At 46.6% G+C, this 22,611-nt stretch overlaps 1 protein-coding gene across 1 annotated transcript; it reads right to left on the bottom strand.

Moving 5' to 3' along the window:
- Positions 1-2,076: 2,076 nt before the first annotated feature.
- LOC110555202 (cone-rod homeobox protein) lies at positions 2,077-6,955 on the bottom strand. Its single transcript, XM_021648299.1, has 3 exons — positions 6,826-6,955; positions 5,177-5,328; positions 2,077-2,724 (listed from the first exon to the last, which is right to left on the bottom strand). Exons 1-3 carry the CDS (start codon positions 6,923-6,925, stop codon positions 2,077-2,079), a joined length of 900 nt encoding a protein of 299 aa, XP_021503974.1. The 5' UTR covers positions 6,926-6,955.
- Positions 6,956-22,611: the final 15,656 nt, after the last annotated feature.

The raw sequence follows: 22,611 nt of genomic DNA on the forward strand, positions 1-22,611 counted from the left end.
GGGAACTAGATCCTTTTTCTGGTTTTCAAGGGTACTACCTACACATAGCACACAGACATGCATGCAAGCAGAATACACACACACACTCACACATACACACATTAATATACATGCTTTCTCAAGACATATATGTTGTTTCAAGACAAGGTTTCTCTGTGTAGTCCTAGCTGTCCTCACTTTGTAGACCAGGTTGGCCTCAAACTCAGAGATCTGCCTGCCTCCGCCTTCAGAGTACTGGTATTAAAGGCATGTGGCACCACTCCCAGCATATAAATATGGAAGGTACTGTACATCCCAAAAAGGGACCAATAAAAACAAGTTCTACCCTCTCCCGGAAATAGGACATGGAGTGTGTCCTGAATCCCCATCCCTCACAGCTTCCTTGCCTATAATAATGAAGGTCTGTCTGTGCATCGCTGTGGTGATGCCTATAGTTAGGAATGGCTTATATTCTTTTTGCTACACTAGGGTCTGTACCTAGGGCCTCCAACATTCTAGACAAGCACTGTATCACTGAGCCACACACCAGCCCCTCACTGGGGGATTCTAGGCTTTTCACTGACCTACACTGCCAGCCTCTTTTACAACATATCTGTAACTAAGTTTTCTAGGCAGGTCTTAAACTTGAGATCCTCCTCCTCAGCTCCCAGACTCTGGAATTCCAGGCTTTATCTACCTGCCCTGGTCCTGTGTTCCTCCTTAGTTGAGTTTCAGAAGATATGGAGAAAAGCATTGTCATAACAGAAAACATCCAGGAGCATACTAGGGGAAAAAAGGGCAAAGCAAATCTTAATTTCTTTCCACCTAACCAAGTTTGCCCCGCTTTAAAAAAAAAAAAAAAATCACACAGAAACAAAAAATGAAAAAAAAAATCACCCATATTTAAGTGGGATTCCAACATTTTTAATCCATTTCACTCTGGGTAGCCAGGGCAGGGGCCTGAGAAGCTAGTGGGTGGGAAGGGATAGAGCAGAGACGCTAACATCAGAAAATCAGAAAACGGGAACTCCTGGCCTTGGCACCCTACGGTCATTTGCCTTGTCGGCCTTGTGGCTTAGAAAGTAGACTTTGTGGAGGGAAAGGAGTTGGTTGAGACAGTGCTTTGTGTAGCCCAGGCTGACCTCACAATTGCATTGTAGCCTAGGATGACCGTGAACTCACAATCCTTCTGCCTCCACCTCCCTCGTGCTGACAAGCACGTGTCACCACTCCTGACTTATGAAATAGAATATTGGAATGCTCCCTGGATGTCTAAAAGAACTCTAACCAGCTGGGCCCATGAATAGGGCTTGCAGCCTCTTGATGAGAATCAACTTGTGCCTCAATCTGACCCTGGGAACCTATGACGGGGGCACCTCGGGCTCTAGAACATTCTGTTCATCTTTCAAGTCCTCCACAAGATTCACATCAAGCTTCTTTTGCATTTTGCTCTTGTACAAGCCACAGCCTCCCAGTTCAGTGGCTCATGCCTGTATTATACATACAGATACGTAAATCATATATACATGTAAATGGAATGAACAGTTCTCTAAAACTACCCATGTAAACCTGACATGTGTTAACTTTAACTGTTTAAGATGTCCAAATAAATTTAGAGGTCTCACTCTGTAGCCCAGGCTGGCCTCAAGTCCCCAGAAATCCCCCAGCCTCAGCGTCTTGCACGCTGGGATTACACACACATTGAGTCGCCACACCTGGCTTAGGGCACCGTGAGTTCTGACCCAAACAGTCTCCACGTCACTTGCAAGACAGATTTCCTTTCTCTCTGGTACAAGTTCTCAGCGCCATACTGAAGTTTGGGGAAAAGCATCAGATACGCACATCACAGTCATGACATCTGCTGATTGCTGCTGGGAGAGGAGGAGGCTCTTTCGCTGCTTGGAGTAGGCTGTAACGGGGCAAAGCTCCCTAATGGAGCCAGGGATGGACTACACCGAGGCTGAACTGTCCACAGCCTTCGGCAGGATCGCTACTTCCTGTTGCTTGCTGGGGGCTTCTCAGCAAGTCTAAGCTGGAGGAGGCAGATGGAGTCCAGAGAGGGTGGTTCAGCTGGAAGGCGGGAATGAAAAGCCTCTTCTACAAAATCTGAAACTTCCAGGCACTCTGATCTTTGTAGTCCAGAGGGTCCATGGGGTTGTAGGTGAATTTCCAGGTGCCTGTGGGGTCTTTGAATTCCAAGCTGTCCACGGGGCTGTAGGTGCTGTAGCTCTGGCCTGACAAGGAAGTGGGCGACTGGGCCAGGGATGGCCCCACAGAGGGGCCTGAGAGAGGGCTGAGCGCCGGACCCCCTAACTGGGGCACCATGGGAGAAAGGTAGGGATCCAGCCCGCTGAAGTAGGAACTTGGAGACGCGTAAGCTGAAGGGGAAGAACAGAAAGCAGAGGCAGGGGCGTAGGTCATGGCATACGGGGCTGAGGTGAGAGAGGGCCCTGAGGGGACGAGGCCCGCTCGCTGGGCCTCAGGCAGAGGAGACTCCGAGGCCGGGCTCCAGATGGACACAGTGGCCACCGCCGTGGTAGGTGAGCCTGAGGGGCCAGGGAGAGACGGGCTGTAGGAATCTGAGATGCCCAAAGGATCGGTACAAACATCCGTGGACTGTCGTGGGGATGTGCCCGCCTTCCTCTTCGCAGGACGGGCCTTGGCCTGTGCTCCCGGGGGCTGCTGCTGCTGTTTCTGCTGCTGCCGCTGCTGCCTGCACTTCGCCCTGCGATTCTTGAACCAGACCTAGAGGGAGAGAGGAAAGCTGAGTAAGCTGTAAAGAGACCTCAAAATCCCCAGGTGCCAAGACTGATGGTAAGAACCACAAACCAGCCTGGCGCTGTGGCGCAGGCCTGTAACCCCAGCACTCTGGGAGGCAGAGGCAGGCAGATCTCTGTGGGTTCGAGGCCAGCCTGGTCTACAAAGCAAGTCCAGGACAGCCAAGACTACACAGAGAAACCCTGTCTTTAAAAAAAAAAAAAAAAAAAAAAGAATTACACATCTCCACTCCGAATCCAATGATAGGGCTGTATTGTCCACGATTTGTGTACCCATCCAATCACACATGTACACATGCATACAGCAACCTACATGTATCATGCATGCAGGCAATCATACTACATACATATGATCAAGCATCATCACCCCACCATCATCTCCTCACACATGCATGCATACAACCTTGTGTTATTCTCACACATAGGTATGTAGTCACATCTACACAGATACCTACATATATTCAGCTACCAACCTGATCACATGAATATGCATGCAATTGTAGATCGTCCTCACATATGTGCATACAGTCATACATATATCAACATATTATATTCACATGGTCCTGCTTATGAATACATGTATTATACTCACATATTTTACATATAGTCGTGCACACATTATAGTAACATGCTCCTGCTCATGAATGTGTACCTGCAATCATACATGCATTACATTCATACACCTACACACAAGTGCATATATCACATGCATATTCTCATCAGCCTCTCATAGTATGTATATGCATGCAGTTTTACATAGAGCATTGCTTGACACGCAGACGCACAAGGTCTGTGTTCAAATCTCCACACTGTAGAACACAAACATACATACTACAGACACACTTCCCTCGCCATTGATCCTCTCAGTCACCTAATGCATCAACCATCCTCTACTTAAAGGAGACACCAGAGGGGTTAGTACTCTCCTTTGGTGAGGAATATCAGTGTTTCAGTGAGTAACCCGTACAGTCAGGTAGAGACTCACTGTGTAGCCCAGACTGGCCCCAAATTCAAGGCAACCCTCCCACCTCAGCCTCCCAAATTCTAGGGCTACGGGTGTGAGCCCCCGTGCTTAGCGCAGTACGGTGTTCTAGAACTGGTAGTACTTGGAAGACGCTGTCAAGTACGGCGAATAGGGAGTTCAGGTTGGGATGTAAAGCGCTGTGATTCCCGAGGGTCTCCTTGGTTTATGAGGTGACTTGATTGATGGACTGACTCAGTAACCATGGTGACAGAGCAAGTCCTCTGGAGCTAGGCTTCATAGCACAGACCTGCTGTAATCCCGCTCTCAGGAGTATGAAACACGAAGATCTGAAGATCAAGGTCTACCTGGGCTGCAAAGTGAGTTCAAGGGCAGCCTGGGTAACTTAATGAGACTCTGCCTCACAAGGACAGTGCTCATGTGGATGGCCCTGCTCTCACGTGCAGACGGGCAGTATAAATATGACCCAGTGGGTTTTAAAAGAGGAGGAGAGCAGAATAGATATGAATGAAGTTGAGAGGAAAATTGACGGGGGCGGTCCTGGAGGAGTTGGGAAAAGGAGGTAGATATAATCACATAATTTCCACATTTCTTTTCCTTCTTCCAAACCAAGGAATAATTTAAAAAAAAATAACAAAATGGTCTAGAGAGATTGCTCAGTGGTTAAGAGCACATATTTCTCTTTCAAAGGACCAAGGTTCAGTTCCCAGCACCCATATTAAATGGCTCACAACTGCCTGTAAATCCAGCTCCAGGGGATCTAATGCCCTCTTCTGACCCACCCCCAGAACTGCATTCATTTGCATAGACACATGTGAACACATGACTAAAAATAAATGTCTAGCCTGGCACAGTGGCACACACGTTTAATCTCAGCACTTGGTAGAGGCATGTGGATCACTGGTGAGTTCAAAGCCAGCCTGGTCTACATAGGAAGACCTCTTCTCAAAAATAAAAAGTAGAGTGGCACACCCCTTTAATCCCAGCACTCAGGAGGCAGAGACAGGTGGATCTCTATGAGTTCAAGGCCAGCCTGGTCTACAGAGAGAGTTCCAGGACAGCCAGGGCTACACAGAGAAATCCCATCTCAAAAAACAAAAATAAATACATACATATAAATACATAAATAGATAAATCGTTTTAAGAATAAAAAAGAAATAATAGGGCTCATGATGTATCTCAGCAGTAGATCACTTGCACATATGTGAGGCCCTAAAATCAAGCTTCATTTCTGAAAATAAAAGGAAACAGAATATAAAGGGAAGGAGAACACTTGGAAGGTGGTGTGGTGAGAAACCATCAAATAAGAGGAGAAATTAAATGACATATAAGGGAACTGCGAGACGTTTAGGCCACTTCATAAATGTGGCTTTTACCCTGTGGCCTCTCTCTCCTCACAGTAAGAGTCAGGAGAGGTCCAGGGAGCAGATTATCCTACCTGGACCCTGGACTCAGGCAGGTTGATCTTGAGAGCGACCTCCTCGCGGGCATACACATCCGGGTACTGGGTCTTAGCAAACAGGGCCTCCAGCTCCTCCAGCTGGCTCCTGGTGAATGTGGTCCGCTCCCGCCGCTGCTTCCTAGGGGCACCTAAGTGGGAGCAAATGAGAGAACCTCAGGTTAGCTAGGTCTGCTGGCTGGAGGCCGTGAGGTAGTGGGATACCTACCGAAAAGTCTTTTCTGGACGTCCACCTGCCTAAACAGGTCGTTTGTTTATTCCCTGACCTTGTAGCTCCGGCTTGGAGAGTCAGCAGAGGAATTAGAGATGCATTTCAGTCACTTCTCCACTGGAGGGAACTGGTTTTAGCCCTGCAAGGATCTGCGGCTCATTTTGTCCTCATTTCTCTCCTCCTCCTTCCCCTCCTTCTCTTCCTCCTCCTCCATTTTCCCCCTCTTCCTCCTCTCTTCCCCTCCCTTTATCCTCGCCTTCTCTTTCTTTACAACAGGGTTTCTGTATGTAGCCCAGGCTGGCCCTGACATCCTGGGCTCAAGAGATCCTTCTACCTCAGCCTCCCAAATATAGGGGCCATGGCACCAGCCTTCCCTCATGAAACATTTTGTGTACAAAGACATATTCAGTTGAATCTTGACATTGTCAGTAATCAAGTGCTTCAGCCCACAAAAGCGGTAAGTCTCTATGGTTCACCTTAATGTAAAAGAAAAAAAAGGGGGCTGGCAAGATGGTGCAACATGTGAAGGCACTTGTGAACAAGCCTGCGGACATGAGTTCAATCCCTGAGACCCCATGGTGGAAGGAAAGTTGTCTTTAGACCTCTGCCGGGGAGCAATGACACAGGTTTGCCTCCCACTCCCACCCTGTACTCAAAAATAAAGTCTTTTCTTTGTCCGTGAAAAAACAGAAGGCCAGATCAGGTGGCTCCTGCCCATAATTCCAGCTCTCAGGAGGCAGAAGCAGGCAGAACTCTGTGAATTTGTAGAGAAACCTGATCAACATAGTGAGTTCCAGGCCACTGTTACATAGTGAGAGCCTGTCAAAAAAGAAGAGAAAGGAGGAGGAGGAGGAGAAAGAAAGAAGGAAAGACAACTGTTAAATAATAATAGTGTATCATGATGGTGCAGGGCTACAATCCCAGCACTCTAGAGTTTGAGCCAGGGGGCTGTTGACATGCTCTAGAGCCCCTGCTTAGGACCCCTCAGTGAGGGTGGAGCATGGCCACATGATAAACTGACTGCCAAGAATCCACAAGGCCCTGGATTCTAGCCCAACAACTTTTACTTCAAAAAGAGAAAAAAATAAAAGAAAGTCCACGAGAAAAGATGCTACCATAGACACTGGAATGCTTGGTTCTTTTAGAAATAAAGTTTTACAAACAGATGGAAATCCCTATTAATTCTGCTTCCAGAGGCCTCCCTTCTCCTCCTCTCACTCCAGAGGGAGTCATGACTACATCCTCTCCTGAATCCCTGGGGAACGTGTGAAAGACCCTTGGATGACACCCTCCTCTGCAGATTGATGTGGAGCTGGTACCTGGCCCCCTCCACCCATGAATGCTTTTCCCCAGAGGGCAAGGAAGCTCAGAGGTTCTGAGGAGACAGACTGGGGCTGGGAAGGAGCAGCGCACTTACTTGAGTATGGAACAGCCTGGTGCATCAGGTCCACACTGGGGCCACTCAGAGCCAAGGCGTTGACCGAGTAGTGAGGCCCCGGGTTCATATACGCCATCATGATCCTCAGGGACTGGGGCCCAGATGAGGGCACCTGCAAGAGAAGGGGGGGTCCAACAGTCCACTCTGCCCACCTCCGGGCGCCTACCTTACATCCTGCCTCAGCACTCTTCTTTGGAATCCAACCAACCTTGCCATCAATCTCCTCTCTCTCTCTCTCTCTCTGTGTCTGACTTTCTGTCTTTCTTTATGTGCCTCTCTGTCTCTGTCTCTCTGTGTCTTTCTTTGTCTCTGTCTCTAGCTTTTGTTTTTAGAAGCCAAGTGTTATAGCGAATTCACTTAACTCCAGCACTGTGACCTGAAGCCAGCCTGGTCCACACAGTGAGTTTCAGGGCCTTACTCTATAGCCTGGCTGCTGGCCTGGAACTCAATTTGTAGACCAAAACATAAATCAAAAGGTTTGTTTGTTTGTTTGTTTGTTTGTTTTGTACAATAGGGCTCCCAGTTACACTGGCTGACATTAAACTGCCAAGGATGATTCCATATTTCTAACCCTCCTGCCTCCACCTCACAAGTGCTGGGGCTTCTGGCATCAGCCATCACTCCTAGGGTGTATGTGGAGAGGGGGTGAGAGAGAGAGAGAGAGAGAGAGAGTGTGTGTGTGTGTGTGTGTGTGTGTGTAGAAGCTGGAGGCCAAAATTCAACCTCAGATTTGTTTATAAGGTCACCCATCTCATTTTTTTTTTTCATTTTATATTTGAGAAGGCCTCCTACAGCTCAGGTTGAACTCAAACTTGCCAGGTAGCTGAGAATGGCCTTAAACTCTTTATCCCCTTGCTGCCACCTCCCAAGTGCTGAGCTCACAAGTTGGCACCACCATACTGGGTTTATGCCGTGCTAGGTACCAATGCTAGGCAAGCCCTCTACCTACTAAGCTACAATCCCTGTGTCCTCCTTGGTTTTGGAGACCAGGTCTCACTGGTCTGGAAATCACCGGGTAGGCTAGGATGGCTGGCCAGCAAGCTGCAGAGACCCATGTATCTCTGCTTTGCCAGTGCTGGGATTAAAAACACATCACACCCATTTTTTTAACCTGGTTTCCCAGGCCCTAATGCTTGAAAAGCAAGCAGGTTACTAAATAAAATATCTCCTGGATGCATCTTTAATGAGATGGGAACTCACTGTGCAGCTCAGACTGGCCTCAAACTCGGCAATGCCCCTGCCTCAGTCTCCCAAATGCTGGGGTTACTGTCAAAGTCACACTTTGGTAATAAGTGCCAGAGTCACATATACTGTATGTCCAAATAATAGATAATAATAGATCATATAAAATATTTGTTATCATTGTACGGATGTCATTTACGATGTAAAGTTTGCGAGCACATTCCCTATACACTGTATCTATTCAAAGGATGGAAGCCAGTGCTATCAACTGTGTGATTTTTAAACAAGGCACTAATTTTAAACATATAACATACAGGGACTGGAGAGGCGGCCCTGCGGCTAAGAGCAGTGGCTGCTCTAGCAGAGGACCTGGGTTCCATTCCCAGCCCCACATGGTAACTCACATCCAACCTCCTCTTCCTCCGTGGGCAGCGCACACAAGCACGATCACACATAAAGAAAAATCTTACAAAAAAAAAGCATAGTATCACAAGGCTTTAACCCCAGCACTCAGGAGGCAGGAGGAAGCGAATATCTGAGCTGGAGGTCAGACGGATCTACAGAGCGAGTTCCAGGACAGCCAGGCCTGTGTAGAGCAACCCACTCCCAAAAAGGGAAGATTGGCATGGTAGCGCAGGCCTTTAATCATGGCAGTCGGAGGCGGATCTCTGTGAGTTCAAGGCCAGGCTGGTCTACAAAGCAAGTTCCAGGACAGCCAGGGCTACACAGAGAAGAAAACCTGTCTCAAAAGAAAGAAAGAAAGAGAGAGAGAGAGAGAGAGAGAGAGAGAGAGAGAGAGAAAGAGAAAGGAAGGAAGGAAGGAAGGAAGGAAGGAAGGAAGGAAGGAAGGAAGGAAGAAAAGAAAGAAAGAAAGAAAGAAAGAAAGAAAGAAAGAAAGAAAGAAAGAAAGAAAGAAAGAAAGAAAGAAAGAAAGAAAGAAAGAAAGAAAATAAAAGAGAGGAGAGGGGCTGAGAAGATGGCTCCGCAGTTCAGAGCATTCATTGCTCTTCCAGGGGACCCGCGTTCGGTTCTCAGCCCCCACATTGGGATAGTTCCTGCTGTAACTTCAGCTCCCAAGAAGCCTATGCTCCTGGCCTCCAAAGGCACCTGCACTCATATACACTCATACCCACATGCGCACACACACACATATTTTTAATAATGAAAAAATGTTCTTTAAAAAAGGGGGGAATGCAGAGGCTGGAAGGTGCCTCAGTGATTAGGAGCATGTTTTGCTCTTCTGGAGAATAGAAGCTCAGTTCCCAGCACCCACATCAGAGAACCCGAGCTCGCAACTGCCTGAGTCAGGGAGCCATTGCCTTCATCTGGCCTCGATGGGTACCCTCACTCCAGTGCAAATAAACAAATAATATTTTAAACAATAACAACAATAATAAATGCTAGCACACAGGCTGGAAAGGCAGTTCAGTGGGTAAGAATACTTTGCACCACACAATCGTGAAGACCTACATTCAGATCCAGCTCCTGAATTAAAAGCCCAGTTTCCTGGGCGCGGTGGTGCACTCCTTAAATCCCAGCACTGGGGAGGCAGAAGCAGGCACATCTCTGTGAGTCTGAGGCCAGCCTGGTCTACAAATCAAGGACAGCCACGGCTGTACAGAGAAACCCTGTCTCAAAAGAAAAAAAAATAAAAAAATTTTTTAAAAAATCCCAGCACCCAGCAGACAGAGGTAGGAGAATCTCTGTGAGTCCTGGGCAGGTCATCTACATAGTGAGTTCTGGGGCAGCCAGAGCTACAAGAGGCAGGCACAAGAGGGTCTCCAGGGCTGCTAAATGTCAGTTCAGCTCCTACCTCAGTGAGGTAACAAGTCTCAAAATAATAACGAGGAGAGTAACAGAGTAGGACAGCCCCCAAGGTATAGGTCCCCAAGGTGTTAGAGCTTCTCAAACACATGAATACATACTGCACACGCACACACACAAAATAAAGGGGCTACTGAGATGGCTTAGTGGGGAGAGGCGCCCGCTGCCAAGCCTGACAGCCTCACTTTGTTCCCAGTACCCACATGTTGGAAGGAAAGAAGTGACACCTGCATGTTGTTCTCTGACCTCTGACCTCTGACCCCTGACCCTTAGCCATAACCAATATGCTAACATACTGCTGGATCCTCCTTCCTCTCTGTCTGGGTGCAGAGGCTTACTCACTGTGCCATCCCTGCATTCAGGAGGCTGAGGCAAGAGGACTGGCTCAGATCTGAGGCCAACCTGGGATTCCTAGTAGACCCTATGCAGGAAGGACAAGGGGGTGTGGGTCAGCGGGTACAGAGCTCGCCTTGCATGCACAAAGCCCTGGGTTCAATCCCCAACACCACATACACCAGGTATGGTGGCACACCTGTGAGTCTACCATTTAGAAGGCGGAGGCTGGAGGATCAGCTGCATTCTAGGCTGCCCTTGTGTTGGAAGCTACCCTGGGACACAAGAGACCTTGTCTCAAAAGTGACCTGGGTGGGGACTGAAGATGTGGTTAAGCAGATAAGACAGTTTACTGCAAAAGCATAAGAACCGGAGTTCACATTTGTAGCGACCAGGTGAAGAAAAAAAAAAAAAACAGGCTTGACTCCGCGTGCCTGTGGTTATAGCATCAGGAGGAGCAGACAGCAGACCCCAAGAGCTGGCTACACAGCCAGCCTGGGCAGGACGTCCAGTTTCCAGAGCAATGAGAGATGGTGTCTCAAGGTAACAAGGCAGAAGGCAATGGAAGAAATCGTTGATGTCGTCCTCTGGCCTTCATCTATGCAGCCATATTCAAATATATACACATGCATGTGCATACATCATACGCACACATATATATGTATACATACATATGTACACGCATACATCAATACACACATCTGTACACGTACATGAGAAGAAACGGTAACAAGATGGTTCATTCCTGTAACCCCAGGGCTCCAGAGGTGGAAGTAGAAGGATCAGAAGTCCAAGGTCATCCTCAGCTCTATAGCAAATCCAAGGCCAGCCTGGCCTTTAAAAAATAGAATAAAATAAACCCAACACGATGGCACACGCCTTTAATCTCATCACTAGGAGACAGAGAATGCAGGTGGGTCTCTGTGAGTTCCAGACCAGCCTGGTCTACAGAGTGAGTTCCAGGACCAAGAAACTCTGTCTAGAAAAACTGAACCAAGCCACCAAGTAGGGCATGGTGGCACATGCCTTTAATCCCAGCACCCAGGGAGGCAGAGGCAGGGGTGTCTGTGAATTCAAGGCCAGCCTGGTCTACAAAGCTAGTTCCAGGACAGCCAAGGCTACACAGAGAAACCCTGTCTCAAAATACCAAAACCAAACCAAACAAGCAAAAGGTAGATGCCAAATACTGCAGGGATAGCTAACCTTTGCTGTTTCTGGCAAACTCTGTACCTTTTGTTTGGTTTACCGTTATGTGTATGGGTGTGTTGTCTGAATGTATGTCTAAGCACATCTGCCTGCCTGCTGCCAACAGAGGCCAGAGAGGGTGTTGGGTGGCCTGGAACTATAATTACAGTTGTAAGCCACCATGTGGGTGCTTGGATTTGAACTCCAGTCCACCAGAAGAGTAGCCAGTACTCTTAACCACGGAGCCATCCAGCCCCGCCCCAACCTTTTTTTTTTTTTTTTAAGATAAAGTCTCTCTATGATATAGAGTCCCTGAAGCCCTGCCTAGCCTAGAACTCACTCTATAGACCAGGCTGGCCTCAAACTGACAGAGATCTGTCTGCCTCTACCTCCCAAGTGCTGGGGTTAAAGGCGTGCACCACTGTGCTCTGCTACATGTCTCTGAACTTTCATTTGGATGACGGCAGACCCTAGGGAAACTGCTGCAGCCACTGAGGCAAGAAAAAAAAGTCTCCAATACTGGCCTCTTCCTTCAAAAACAAATACAAACATGCAAGCATCTGTAAGGAGTTCTGAGAATCGTTGGCCATGCTCTCAACTTCAGATTAAAGAAATACTTTACTATGCGAAATTGGCATTGAATAGAAATTAACAGCCACATTGGTCTCTCCCATTTGTATGTGAGCAAGAGCTGTGTGGAAGAAGTAAGCACTTATCTGTTGGCTAAGCTACAGCCCCAGTCCATGTTTCAACTAATAGACAGTCTAGTAGGACAGGCATCCATGTAGTCAACAGTAAAATTGCAACCAAATGCCAGGCAATAGGAAGACGCCAAGGTTCTCCAGGGAGAGGACGCTCCATGCACTGAGATCTGCACAAGCGAAAGGAGATCCCGGGAGCCACACGGCGCCGCCAAGCCTGAAAACTCGAGTCTGAGCCCCATGCCTACGTGGTAGACACAGAGGACTGACTCCAGCAAGTTGTCCTCTGACCTCCGCAGAGGAGTCAGGAGACACAAGTACACACACACACACACACACACACACAACATATATATAAAACAAAATTTAAAAGGGGGGAGAGGTAGTTCAGTGGGTACCTCTGTGAGTACTTACTGTGCATACATGAGGCTCTGAGTTCAGATCTCCAGCACCCAGATAAAAGCTTTGCTCAGAGACCTAACCCTGCACCCTCAGTGTTGGGGAAGCAGGGACAAAGAGACCCACAGAGCACAGCGGCCGGCCAGCCTTGTCTCAACAGGGAGGCCCAGGTTCAGTGAGAGACCTTGTCTGAGATGGGCCGCGTGTGGCGGCGTACACCTTTAGCCCAGCACTGCGAAGCAGGGACAGGCGGACCTCTGTCAGATCAAGGCCAGCCTGGTCTACATAGAGAGTTCTAGAAAACACACACACACACACACACACTCATGCACCAGGGATGTGTGCTAAGATGGGACATCCCACCGCTAAACGTCCTGGGAGTATAAAATCCATTCACCCTAAAGCCACTCCTAGATCCAAACAACTGGTCCCCAACTGGTCCAGCAACCTTGCTGGAATCTCTCCACCCCCTGTTAATTGCTCAGAAAACATCGCAGACCATCTTCACGTCCAGCTCTGAAAGCATAGCTGAGAATACCGGTCCTTCTCTCCCTCGCTCTACCTTGGGCCGCTCCGCCTCTCCTGCAAAAACTCACCTTTGGAAGGAGGAGATGGGGAGCCTGCCAGTGGCCCAGGTCCTGAACGGTGTCTCAGCAGAGAGCAGAGACTAGGGGAAATAGGTCCCCTCACAGGGGGAGGGGCTTTAAGCCTGAGCTGAGAGTGATGTCATCTACTGTGGCCTGGATCTGGAGGGTAATCCCAGCGAAGGTGGGGCACTGACTAGGTAACAGGAGGTGACATTGGCTGGGGGAAGGGCACCGGCTGCTTAATCCCACCACCCCCGCCCCCACAGTGACATCTTGGCAATTAGGACTGATGAAAAAGGGAGGGAAGGCCCAACTCCTGCCTGCAACCAGCAGCCCCCAGTCCTCGGGAAAGTCTTTCCTTAGGTCTAACTAGTGTCTCTCCAACTTCAGCTACTATCTGGAAAGAAATGTCTTCAAAAAGCACAGCAAATGCAGTGCTCCTGAGAGACTGAGAAACAAAAGGCTTTCTGGGGTATTCTTCGTAGCCCAGGCTAGCTTTGAGCGTGTAGGACAGGTGAACTGGTTCAAATACGTAGTTCCTCAGGGTGTTCCCCCTTTCTGTCTCAGTCTCTCTGTCTCTCTGTCTCTCTGTCTCTCTCTCTCTCTCACTCCTTCCCTCCCTCCCCAACTCTTTCTCTACCTCTACTGTCTCTCTGTTGCTATGCATCTTCTCTATTGTCTACATCTCTTTTTTTTTCATTAATTTATTTATTTATTCACTTTACAGCCTGTTCACAGCCTCCTCCCTCCCCTCCGGCCAGTCCCACCCTCACACCCCCTCTCTCCACCTTCACTTCCCCTTCTCCTCAGGAGAGGGGACACCCCCCCCCATGGCTATCAACCCACCCTAGCACCTCAGGTTGCAGCAGGACTAAGTGCATCCCCTCCCACTGCCCAGCTAGGGGAAAGAGGTCCAAAGGCATCTGCCTTACGCACGCTCAGTAATCCCTGCTCACCAAGGGGTCACGGCTTGTCATGAGGGCCCCTCCCCCCACCTCTTCCCGGACCCCTGCTGGGAGGAATTAGGGCCTCTGGGCCAGAAGGGGAATCAGAACAGATCTCATTAGCAGAATGACACAGAGGAGGAGATGTTTGACACTCTGAAGCCGGACAGGAGGCTCCACCTCACTGTGCTCAGCCCAGGAGAAGGAAGGCTGGCTTGCAGACAGGGCAAGGAAAACAGTCCTTAGAGACTAGAGGCCTCACTCGACTCTTGGTTTTGTTTTGTTTTGTTTGTTCAAGACAAGGTTTCTCTGTGTAGCCTTGGCTGTCCTGGACTTGCCTTGTAGGCCAGGCTGACCTTGAACTCATAGCAATCCACCTGCCTCTGCCTCCCTGGCCACCACACCTGGCTTCATCTTTAGATTTCTAGCCTGAAGTTTATGCAGAATTCATGTGCAACAAGTGAGCTTTCTGGTTAGTTTTTTGTTTTTGTTTTTTTTTTGGGGGGGTAGATGGATTTTTTTTTCGTTTTGTTGTTGTTTTGTTGGGTTCCTTTGTTTGTTTGTTTGTTTGTTTTTTGTTTGTTTTGAGACAGGTTTCTCTGTGCAGCCCTCACCTAGAACTTGCTCTGTAGACCAGGCTGGCCTTGAACTCACAGAGATCCACCTGCCTCTGCCTCCTCGGTGCTGGGATTAAAAGGGTGTACCACCACAACCACGTGGCTTAGTTTTTGTTTTTTGTTTGTTTGCTTTTGCTTTGGGGGGTTTTGTTTTATTTTGTCTGAGAAGAGTGAAAAGAATTCTGGGACTAAAAAGCTGGACATGAGCAAGGCCTTAGGTTCAATCTCTACATTGTTGGGGGGAAGAGTGTTTCTTTAACTTGGCTCTGGATGCCTCTACCCAAACTATTAAAATGTGTCCCCTCCCAATAGGTATCATCTTCTCATCCACAGTCTTGAATTCATGACCTGTCTGTTTTGTTTTGCCTAACTACATCATTTGTTTGTTTATCTGGGGAAAACACCTGGCTCATGTGGACATCAAAAGACAACTTGGGAAGCTGGTTTCTGTTTTTTGTTTGTTTGTTTTTTGTTGTTGTTGTTGTCATTTTTTTCCTACTTCTTGATTTTTTGAGACGGGGTTTCTCTGTGTAGCCCTGGCTGTGCTTGACTCATTTTGTAGACCAGGCTGGCCTTGAACACACAGAGATCCACCTGTCTCTGCCTCCCCAAGTGCTGGGGTTACAGGCCTGTACCACGCCCGGCTCAACCAGCTCTGTTCCTGTACAGGAGGGTTCCAGGGAAGTACCACAGGTGGCCAAGCTTGCTGACAAGCAACTTTACCTGCTAAGCCAGCCCGCTGGCCCTGGCACGTGTGTTCAATGAAGCAGTGATGGAGACTGAGAGAAAGAGTGGGGCTGCCTGGAGCAGGCAAGGATGCCCTCCCTGGTGGCTCTGGAAGCTTCTGTGGGGAGCCTAGGAAACACGGAGGAGGAGCCGGTGGCTGAGAACAGCTGTCTTTCCTGTCTCTTCGTGGCTTTGCCCCATCCAAGTACAGACAGTTTCAGGACCTCAGCGATTGCTAGAAACACACTCTTTTGGCTTGGATGCTTAGGTAGGATTTTTTGGTTGCTGTTTTGTTCTGCTGGGAACAAACGTAATCCCCTTTTTTTTGTTGGTGTATGTTTTTGAGACAGGTCTCACTTATATAGCACTGGCTTACCTGGATGTATCTGTGTAGAACAGGCCAGCCTTGAACTTACAGAGGTGTGCCTCCCTCTGCCACTGCCTCTGCCTCTGCCTCTGCCTCTGCCTCTGCCTCTGCCTCTGCCTCTGCCTCTGCCTCTGCCTCTGCCTCTGCCTCTGCCTCTGCCTCTGCCTCTGCCTCTGCCTCTGCCTCTGCCTCTCCAACACTGACATTACAGGTATGTGTCCATTATATCTGGCAAGGAATTACTTTTTTTTTTTTAACTAAAAATGGATTTTTTTTTTTTTTTTTTTTTTTTTTTTGCCAGGCACAGTGGCACACACCTGTAATCCCAGCACTCTGGGAGGCAGAGGCAGGCAAATCTCTGTGAGTTCGAGGCCAGCCTGGTCTACAGAGTGAGTCTAGGCCAACCAAGGCTACAGAGAAACCCTGTCTCAAATAAATAAATAAATAAATAAATAAATAGATAGATAGATAGATAAATAAATAAATGGAAGCCGTCAGAAATCTGCAGGAGACCTGGTGCAGACCTGCACAGGCCCTGTGCTTGCTGCCTCTGTATCTGTGAGTTCACCGCCTGGTTTAAAGGGCCTTCTTTCCTTGGTGTCCTCCATTCCCTCTGACTCTTTCTGCCTCCTCTTCTGCAGGGTCCCCTGAGCCCTGCAGGGAAGGTTTTAATGGAGACATCCCTGAAGGGCTAGGTGTTCCAAGAACTTTCGCTCTGCAAAATGTCTGGCTGTGGTTGTCTGTGTTTGTTCCCATCTGCTGCAGGAGGAAGCCTCTCTGATGGTGGCTGAGCAAGGCCTGATCTATGAGTACAGCAGAGTGTCAGTAGGAGTGGTTTTATTGTTTTCCTGCTTAGGGCTGTCTGGTCTCAGGCACTCCGTCACCCAGACAGTGTCAGCTCAGGGCTCCCTCTCATGGAGTAGGCTTTAAGTCAAGTCAGACTTTGGTTGGCTACTCCCACAAACTTCGTGCCACTATTGCCCTGGTATATCTTGCAGGCAGGGCACCACTGCAGATCAAAAGGTTTGTGGCTGCGTTGGTATTTACATGTATCTCTTGGCAGTGTACGGAATACCTTCTTGTACCAAAGAACTAGAATGAGATTCTCCGTAGGCGCCAGCTTGGCACTCCATGTCCGGTGACTTGTGTAGGAGTTGTCTTCAGCAGTGGGGCCTTGCCAGCAATTCGTGGAGAGCAACCTGGAGTCTTGGCAACAGCTTGGGTTTTTGGAGGATTCCCATGGGCCCCTTTGACCAAAAACTCAATTAGATCTAACCCAGTCCTGCTCCTGGAAGCTTCATTTGATAACAAGAGATGGCTAGTGGGGACTCTGTCTCCCTCATTATTCGGCAGTTTCATTAAGATCACCTTTATATATGTCTATATTTTAGGAAATTAGGCTTCCATACTACTCTTCAAATGGTCCTTAATTTTGGCCATCTCTTTCTTTATTCCCTGTCTTAGTTCCCTGTCCCCTCTACTTCCCCACTTGATCTTCCCATTCCAGCACCCCACCTCCACTGCCACTGCTGTCATAAATATCTATTCTATTTCTTTTTTCTAATGGGACCTATCCCTCAGCCAGTCCCTTCTTTTGTACCTAACTTCCATAGTTCTAAGGATTATAACTTGGTTATTATTGACTTAATAGCTCATATCCACATATAAGCAAATGCATACCATATTTTTTCCCCTGGGTCTGAGATACCTCACGTGGGATAACGTTTTTTCCTAGATCCATCCATTTACCTGCGAATTAGATAATTTCACTTCTTTAGTAACTGAGTAATACTTTGTTGTGTAAATGTACTGCATTTTCTGTATCCGTTCTTCTGCTGAAGAACATCCAGGCTGCTTCCAGTTTCTGAGTTTCTGGCTATCGTGAATAGAGCAGCAGTGAACGTGGTTGTGGTAGGATGAAGCATCTTCTGGGTACTGTAGCTGGATCTTGAGGTAGATTGATGCCCATCTTCCTAAGAAACCGATGCGCTGATTTCCACGGTGGCTGTACAAGTTTGCACTCCCACCAGCAATGGAAGAGTGTTCCCTTTCCTCTCCATTCTCACCAGCAGGAGCTGTCACTCATGTCACTGATTTTAGCCACCCTGACAGCCAGAGAATGAAATCTCAAAGTTGTTTTGATTTGCATTCTCTCAATAGCTAAGGAGGATGAGCATTTCTTTAAGTGTTTCTCAGCCATCCGAAATTCTCCTTTTGAGAATTTTGTTAGCTGGGCATGATGGCTCATGCCCTTAATCCCAACCCTTAACCCCAGCAGAAAGACGTGAATCTCTGTGAGTTCAAGACCAGCCTGATCTACAAAGAGAGTTTCAAGATAGCCAGGGCTGTTACACAAAGAAACCCTACCCCCGTTTTCTGTTTGTTTGTTTTTAGTTTGGGGGTTTTTTGTTTGTTTGGTTGGTTGGTTGGTTGTTTTTTTGTTGTTGTTTTTGTTTTTCAAGACAGGGTTTCTCTGTGTAACATTGGCTTTCCTGGAACTCACTCTGCAGACCAGGCTGGCCTTGAACTCACAGAGATCCACCTGCCTCTGCCTCCTGAGTGCTGGAATTACGGGTATGCGCCACCACCTTCCAGCTTGTTTTCTTGATATCTAGGATTTTTTTAATTTTTTTATATATTTTGAATATTAGTCCTATATCAGATGTGGAGTTGGTAAAAATCTTTCCCATTCTAAAGGCTGCCACTCTGTCTGAATATTGGTGTCCTTTGTCATGCAGAAGCTTTTCAGTTCATGAGGTCACTTTAGTAATTGTTGGTCATAGTGCCTGCACTAATAACAGGGTTCTGTCCAGAAAGTCTGTTCCTCTGCCAGTGAGCTCAGGGTACTCCCCACCTGCCCTCCTATCAGGCTTAGTATATCTGGACTGATGTTGGCGTTTTTGATCCACTCGGATTTGAGTTTTGTGCAGGGTGATAAATATGGATCTGTTCACATGCAGTCATCCAGTTTGACCAGCACCATTTCTTGAAGATGCTGTCTGCTGTCTTCTTTTTTTTTCCCAATGTGTATTTCCGGCTTCTTTATCAAAAATCAGGTGTCTATAGGTATGTAAACTTATGTCTGGGTCTTATCAATTCCATTAATAAACATGTCTGTTTTTGTGCCAATACCATGCTTTATTATTATTATTATTATTATTATTATTATTATTATTATTACTATCATCACTACTACTATAGCTCTGCAGTACAGCTGAAACTGGGCATAGTGATACCTCCCACTGTTCGTTTATTTTTCAGGATTTTTTTTTTTTTTTAGCTATCCTGGGTTTTTTGTGTTTCCAATGAAGTTGAAAATTATTCTTTCAAGATCTGTGAAAAATTGGGTTGAAATTTTGAGAGTGATTGCATCAAATAATAATCTATAGTTTATTTTTGGTAGGATGGACATTCTTACTACATATTAATTCTACTAGTCCATAGACATGGGATATCATTCCATCTTCTGACATCTTTAATTTCTTTAATGTCTTGAATTTTTTATGATATGAGTCTTTCACTTGCATTGTTAGAGTTACTGCAAAATATTTTATATTATTTGAGGCTAATGTGAAAGATATTTCCATGATTTCTTTCTCAGTCCCCTTGTCATTTGTATATAGGAGGGCTACTGATTTCTGTGAGTTAATTTTGTATCCAGCTACTTTGCTGAAAGTATCAGCTGTAGAAGTTTCCTAGTGTAATTTTCAGGGTTATTTACGTATACTATCATATCATCTGCAAATAAAGATATTTTGACTTATTCCTTTTCAATTTGTATCCTTCAGTTGTCTTACTGCTCTAGCTAGAACTTCAAGTAAGATATTGAGTAGGTATAGAAAGAGTGGACAGCCTTGTCTTGTTCCTGATTTTAGTGGAATTGCTTTTGCTTTCTCTCCATTTGATGTTGGCTATGGACTTTCTGTAAACTACCTTTATAATGTTTAGGTCTGTCTCTTGTATGCCTAATCTCTCCAGGGCTTTTACCATGAAGGAGCGTTAGATTTTTGTCAAAGGCCTTCTTTGCATCAATACAAAGAGTATGTAGTTTCTTCCTTCCTGCTTGTTTATATGGCAAATTACATTTATTGATTTTCTTATATTGAACCATGGAAGCCTACTTGATCATCTTCTAAGTGTGTTATTGGATTCAGTCTGCAAGTGTTTTATTGAGTATTTTTTGCATCTATGTTCATAGGGGAAATTTGTTTATAATTATCTTTCTGTAGTTGGGTATCAGGGTATCTGTGGCCTTGTAAAATGAACGGGGCAATGTTCCTTCTGTTTCTATTTTGTGGAATAGTTTAACGAATATTGGTACTAACTCTTATTTGGAATGCTTGTAAAGTTCTGTGCTAAAACCATCTGGCCCTTGTTTGTTGGTTGGTTTGGTTTGATTTAGGTTTGGGTTTGGTTTTTTTGTGGGGTTTTTTGGTTGGGAGACTTTCAATGACTGCTTCTATTTCACTAGGGGTTTTAGGTCTGCTTAAATTGCTTATCTGTTCTTGATTAACTTTGTAAGTGATATCTATTGAGAAAACTATCCATTTCTTTGAGTTTTTGAACTAGAGGAGCACAGGTTTTTGATTCTCCAGATTTCCTCCTTAGTGTCTGTGGTTATGCTCCCTTTTCATTTCTGATTTTGTTAATTTGAATACTCTCCTTTTTGTTGTTGTTGATTTGTTTTGTTTTTTTTCAAGACAGGGTTTCTCTGTGTAGCAGAGCCCTGGTTGTCCTGGACTCACTTTGTAGCCCAGTGTGGCTTCACACTCAGGTTGTCTGGATAACTTGCTTATTGGTGAGAATGGGGTATCGAGGACTCCACTATCAATGTCCGAGTGTGAGCTGAGCTGTAGTCCTCTTTCCTTCTTTCTTTCCTTTTAGTTTTTTCTAGACAAGGTTTCTCTGTGTAGCTCTGATTTTCCTAGACTTGCTCTGTAGACCAGGCTGGCCTCTAATTCACAGATCCACCTGCCCCTGCCTCCTGAGTGCTGGGACTAAAAGTGTGTTTCTTTTACAAACTTGGTGTCTTTGTGTTTGGTGCATAGATGTTAACACCTACGTCCTCTTGATGGATTTTTTTTCTTTGGTGATTGTATAGTGTCCTTCTCTAGTCTTCTGATTCATTTTGGTTTGAAGCCTATTTTGCCAGCTATCAAAATGTTCATACCAGCTTGCTTTTTAGGTTCATTTGCTTGGAATATCTTTTCTATCCTTTCACCCTGAGGTGATGTCTATCTTTGAGGTTAAAGTGTATTTGTTAGATGCAGCAGGAAGATGGATCCTGTTTCCCATCCATTCTGTTAGTCTGTGTCTTTTTATTGGGGAATTGAGAACATTAATGTTGAAAGATGATCGATTTCTGCTGTTTTGTTGTGGCGATGGCCATGCGTGCTGTCCCTCTTTTGATACCTTTTTTTGCTCTCTTAGAGCACAAGGCACATATGAGACACATAGGCATGTGTGCAGGTAAAATGCTTGTGACTATCTAGAGGTCTTGATCAGGTTTCTTTTCTCTGAGAGATAAAAAATTTAAAGGCAGGAAAACTCTCTAAGGGTGACGGCAGCAGGCAAATTCTCTCAAATGCAGCAAGCAGCAGCAGACAGAATCAGCCACACAAGAGTGGTTTTTATTAGGGTTGGAGAAGTGCAGGCTGTGGACAGACAGAGAAAAAAGCCTCTGCACATGGGCATGGACCAAAGGATGGAAGGGGGGGAGGGGCTTAGGGCAAAATCAGAAGCAGAGTCACAGCTTCTTCTGGAGGGCTAATTTTTGTTTTTGTAAGTCTTTGAATTGTCTTCTTTCCCTAATTTAGGATTGGTTACAGGATGGCTGACTGACCCACAACTGTTGCTTAACCATGTCCTGACCTGGCCTTGAACTTGTTGAGCTGGTCCTTCAGCCGGGACAGGCCTGTGAGGAGAAAAAGCCCATAAGGCCTTTGTTTTAAGCCGGCAGGCTTTTGTCTCAGGTTAGGAGGGTGAGGATGAACTCTGTGCTGCCCTAGGCCACCTTTATCACTCAGCCATTGTCCTTCTCCCTATCTCATGCTTATCAGGGAGTGATAAGGCTTCTACCTCCTAGTCTTTCAGATACAATAACCCAAGAAAGAAAAGAGAAAAGCTGCTTACAAAAGGATATAGTTTAAAGGTCCTGTGTCTGCCAGGAAAGGTGGCACACGCCTATAATCCCAGCACTCAGGGAAGCAGAGGCAGGTGGATTGCTACAAGGTCTACAAAGTGAGTTCGGAACAGCCAAGGCTACACAGAGAAACCACGTCTCAAAAAACAAAAAAAGTGCAGTGTCTGATGTCCGGTTCCCCCAACACCTCCCTTTTGTCTGTCCATGCCCCCCTTGCTGCCCTCACCCCTCATAAAAGCCACCCTTGACTGGCTCTTTCTGTTGTAATTGTTTTATTTTGTGTATGGGTGTTCTACCTAAGAGTGTGCCTGTGTACCTTTGTGTGTCTGATGGGGACAGAAGAGGGCATCGGGCCCTGGCACTGGATGCTAGAAATGTAAAGCAGCTGGTGAGTGTTCCTAACCCACGAGAGTCTCTGTTCCCATGGACGGGTGGAGTCATATCTGCTTCCAATGTCCGCCTCCCTCGTCTTTCTGATCTGATTTTAACCGTTGGCACACCCAGCTCTGCACACGGCGTAAGGTGGTGAATAGAGCTCCCCAGAGTCCGCTCCAGGGACAGTTTCATCTCGCTGTGCTCTCACACCCAAAACCAGTTCAGGCTACATCAGCCCTCCTAGTCTTTCTGCCCTATAGCTCAGGAATGCAATGGCTGGCAATTATGTATTGAAAGCTCTAAATACAGGGGGATGGGAACATCATTTGTCATGAATTATAGTTGGTGTTGAGGAAATTAGTTGCTTTTTTTTTTTTATTTGT

This window comes from Meriones unguiculatus, chromosome 1 (assembly GCF_030254825.1).
Source record: "Meriones unguiculatus strain TT.TT164.6M chromosome 1, Bangor_MerUng_6.1, whole genome shotgun sequence".
Taxonomy (NCBI): domain Eukaryota; kingdom Metazoa; phylum Chordata; class Mammalia; order Rodentia; family Muridae; genus Meriones; species Meriones unguiculatus.

Coding starts and splice junctions, on each gene's coding strand:
- LOC110555202 (XM_021648299.1), bottom strand. CDS start 6,925: ATGATGGCGTATATGAACCCGGGGCCTCACTACTCGGTCAACGCCTTG. Junction 5,329..6,825: donor CCAGGCTGTTCCATACTCAA/GTAAGTGCGCTG, acceptor GCTCCCACTTAG/GTGCCCCTAGGAAGCAGCGG. Junction 2,725..5,176: donor TGCCTGAGTCCAGGGTCCAG/GTAGGATAATCT, acceptor CTCTCCCTCTAG/GTCTGGTTCAAGAATCGCAG.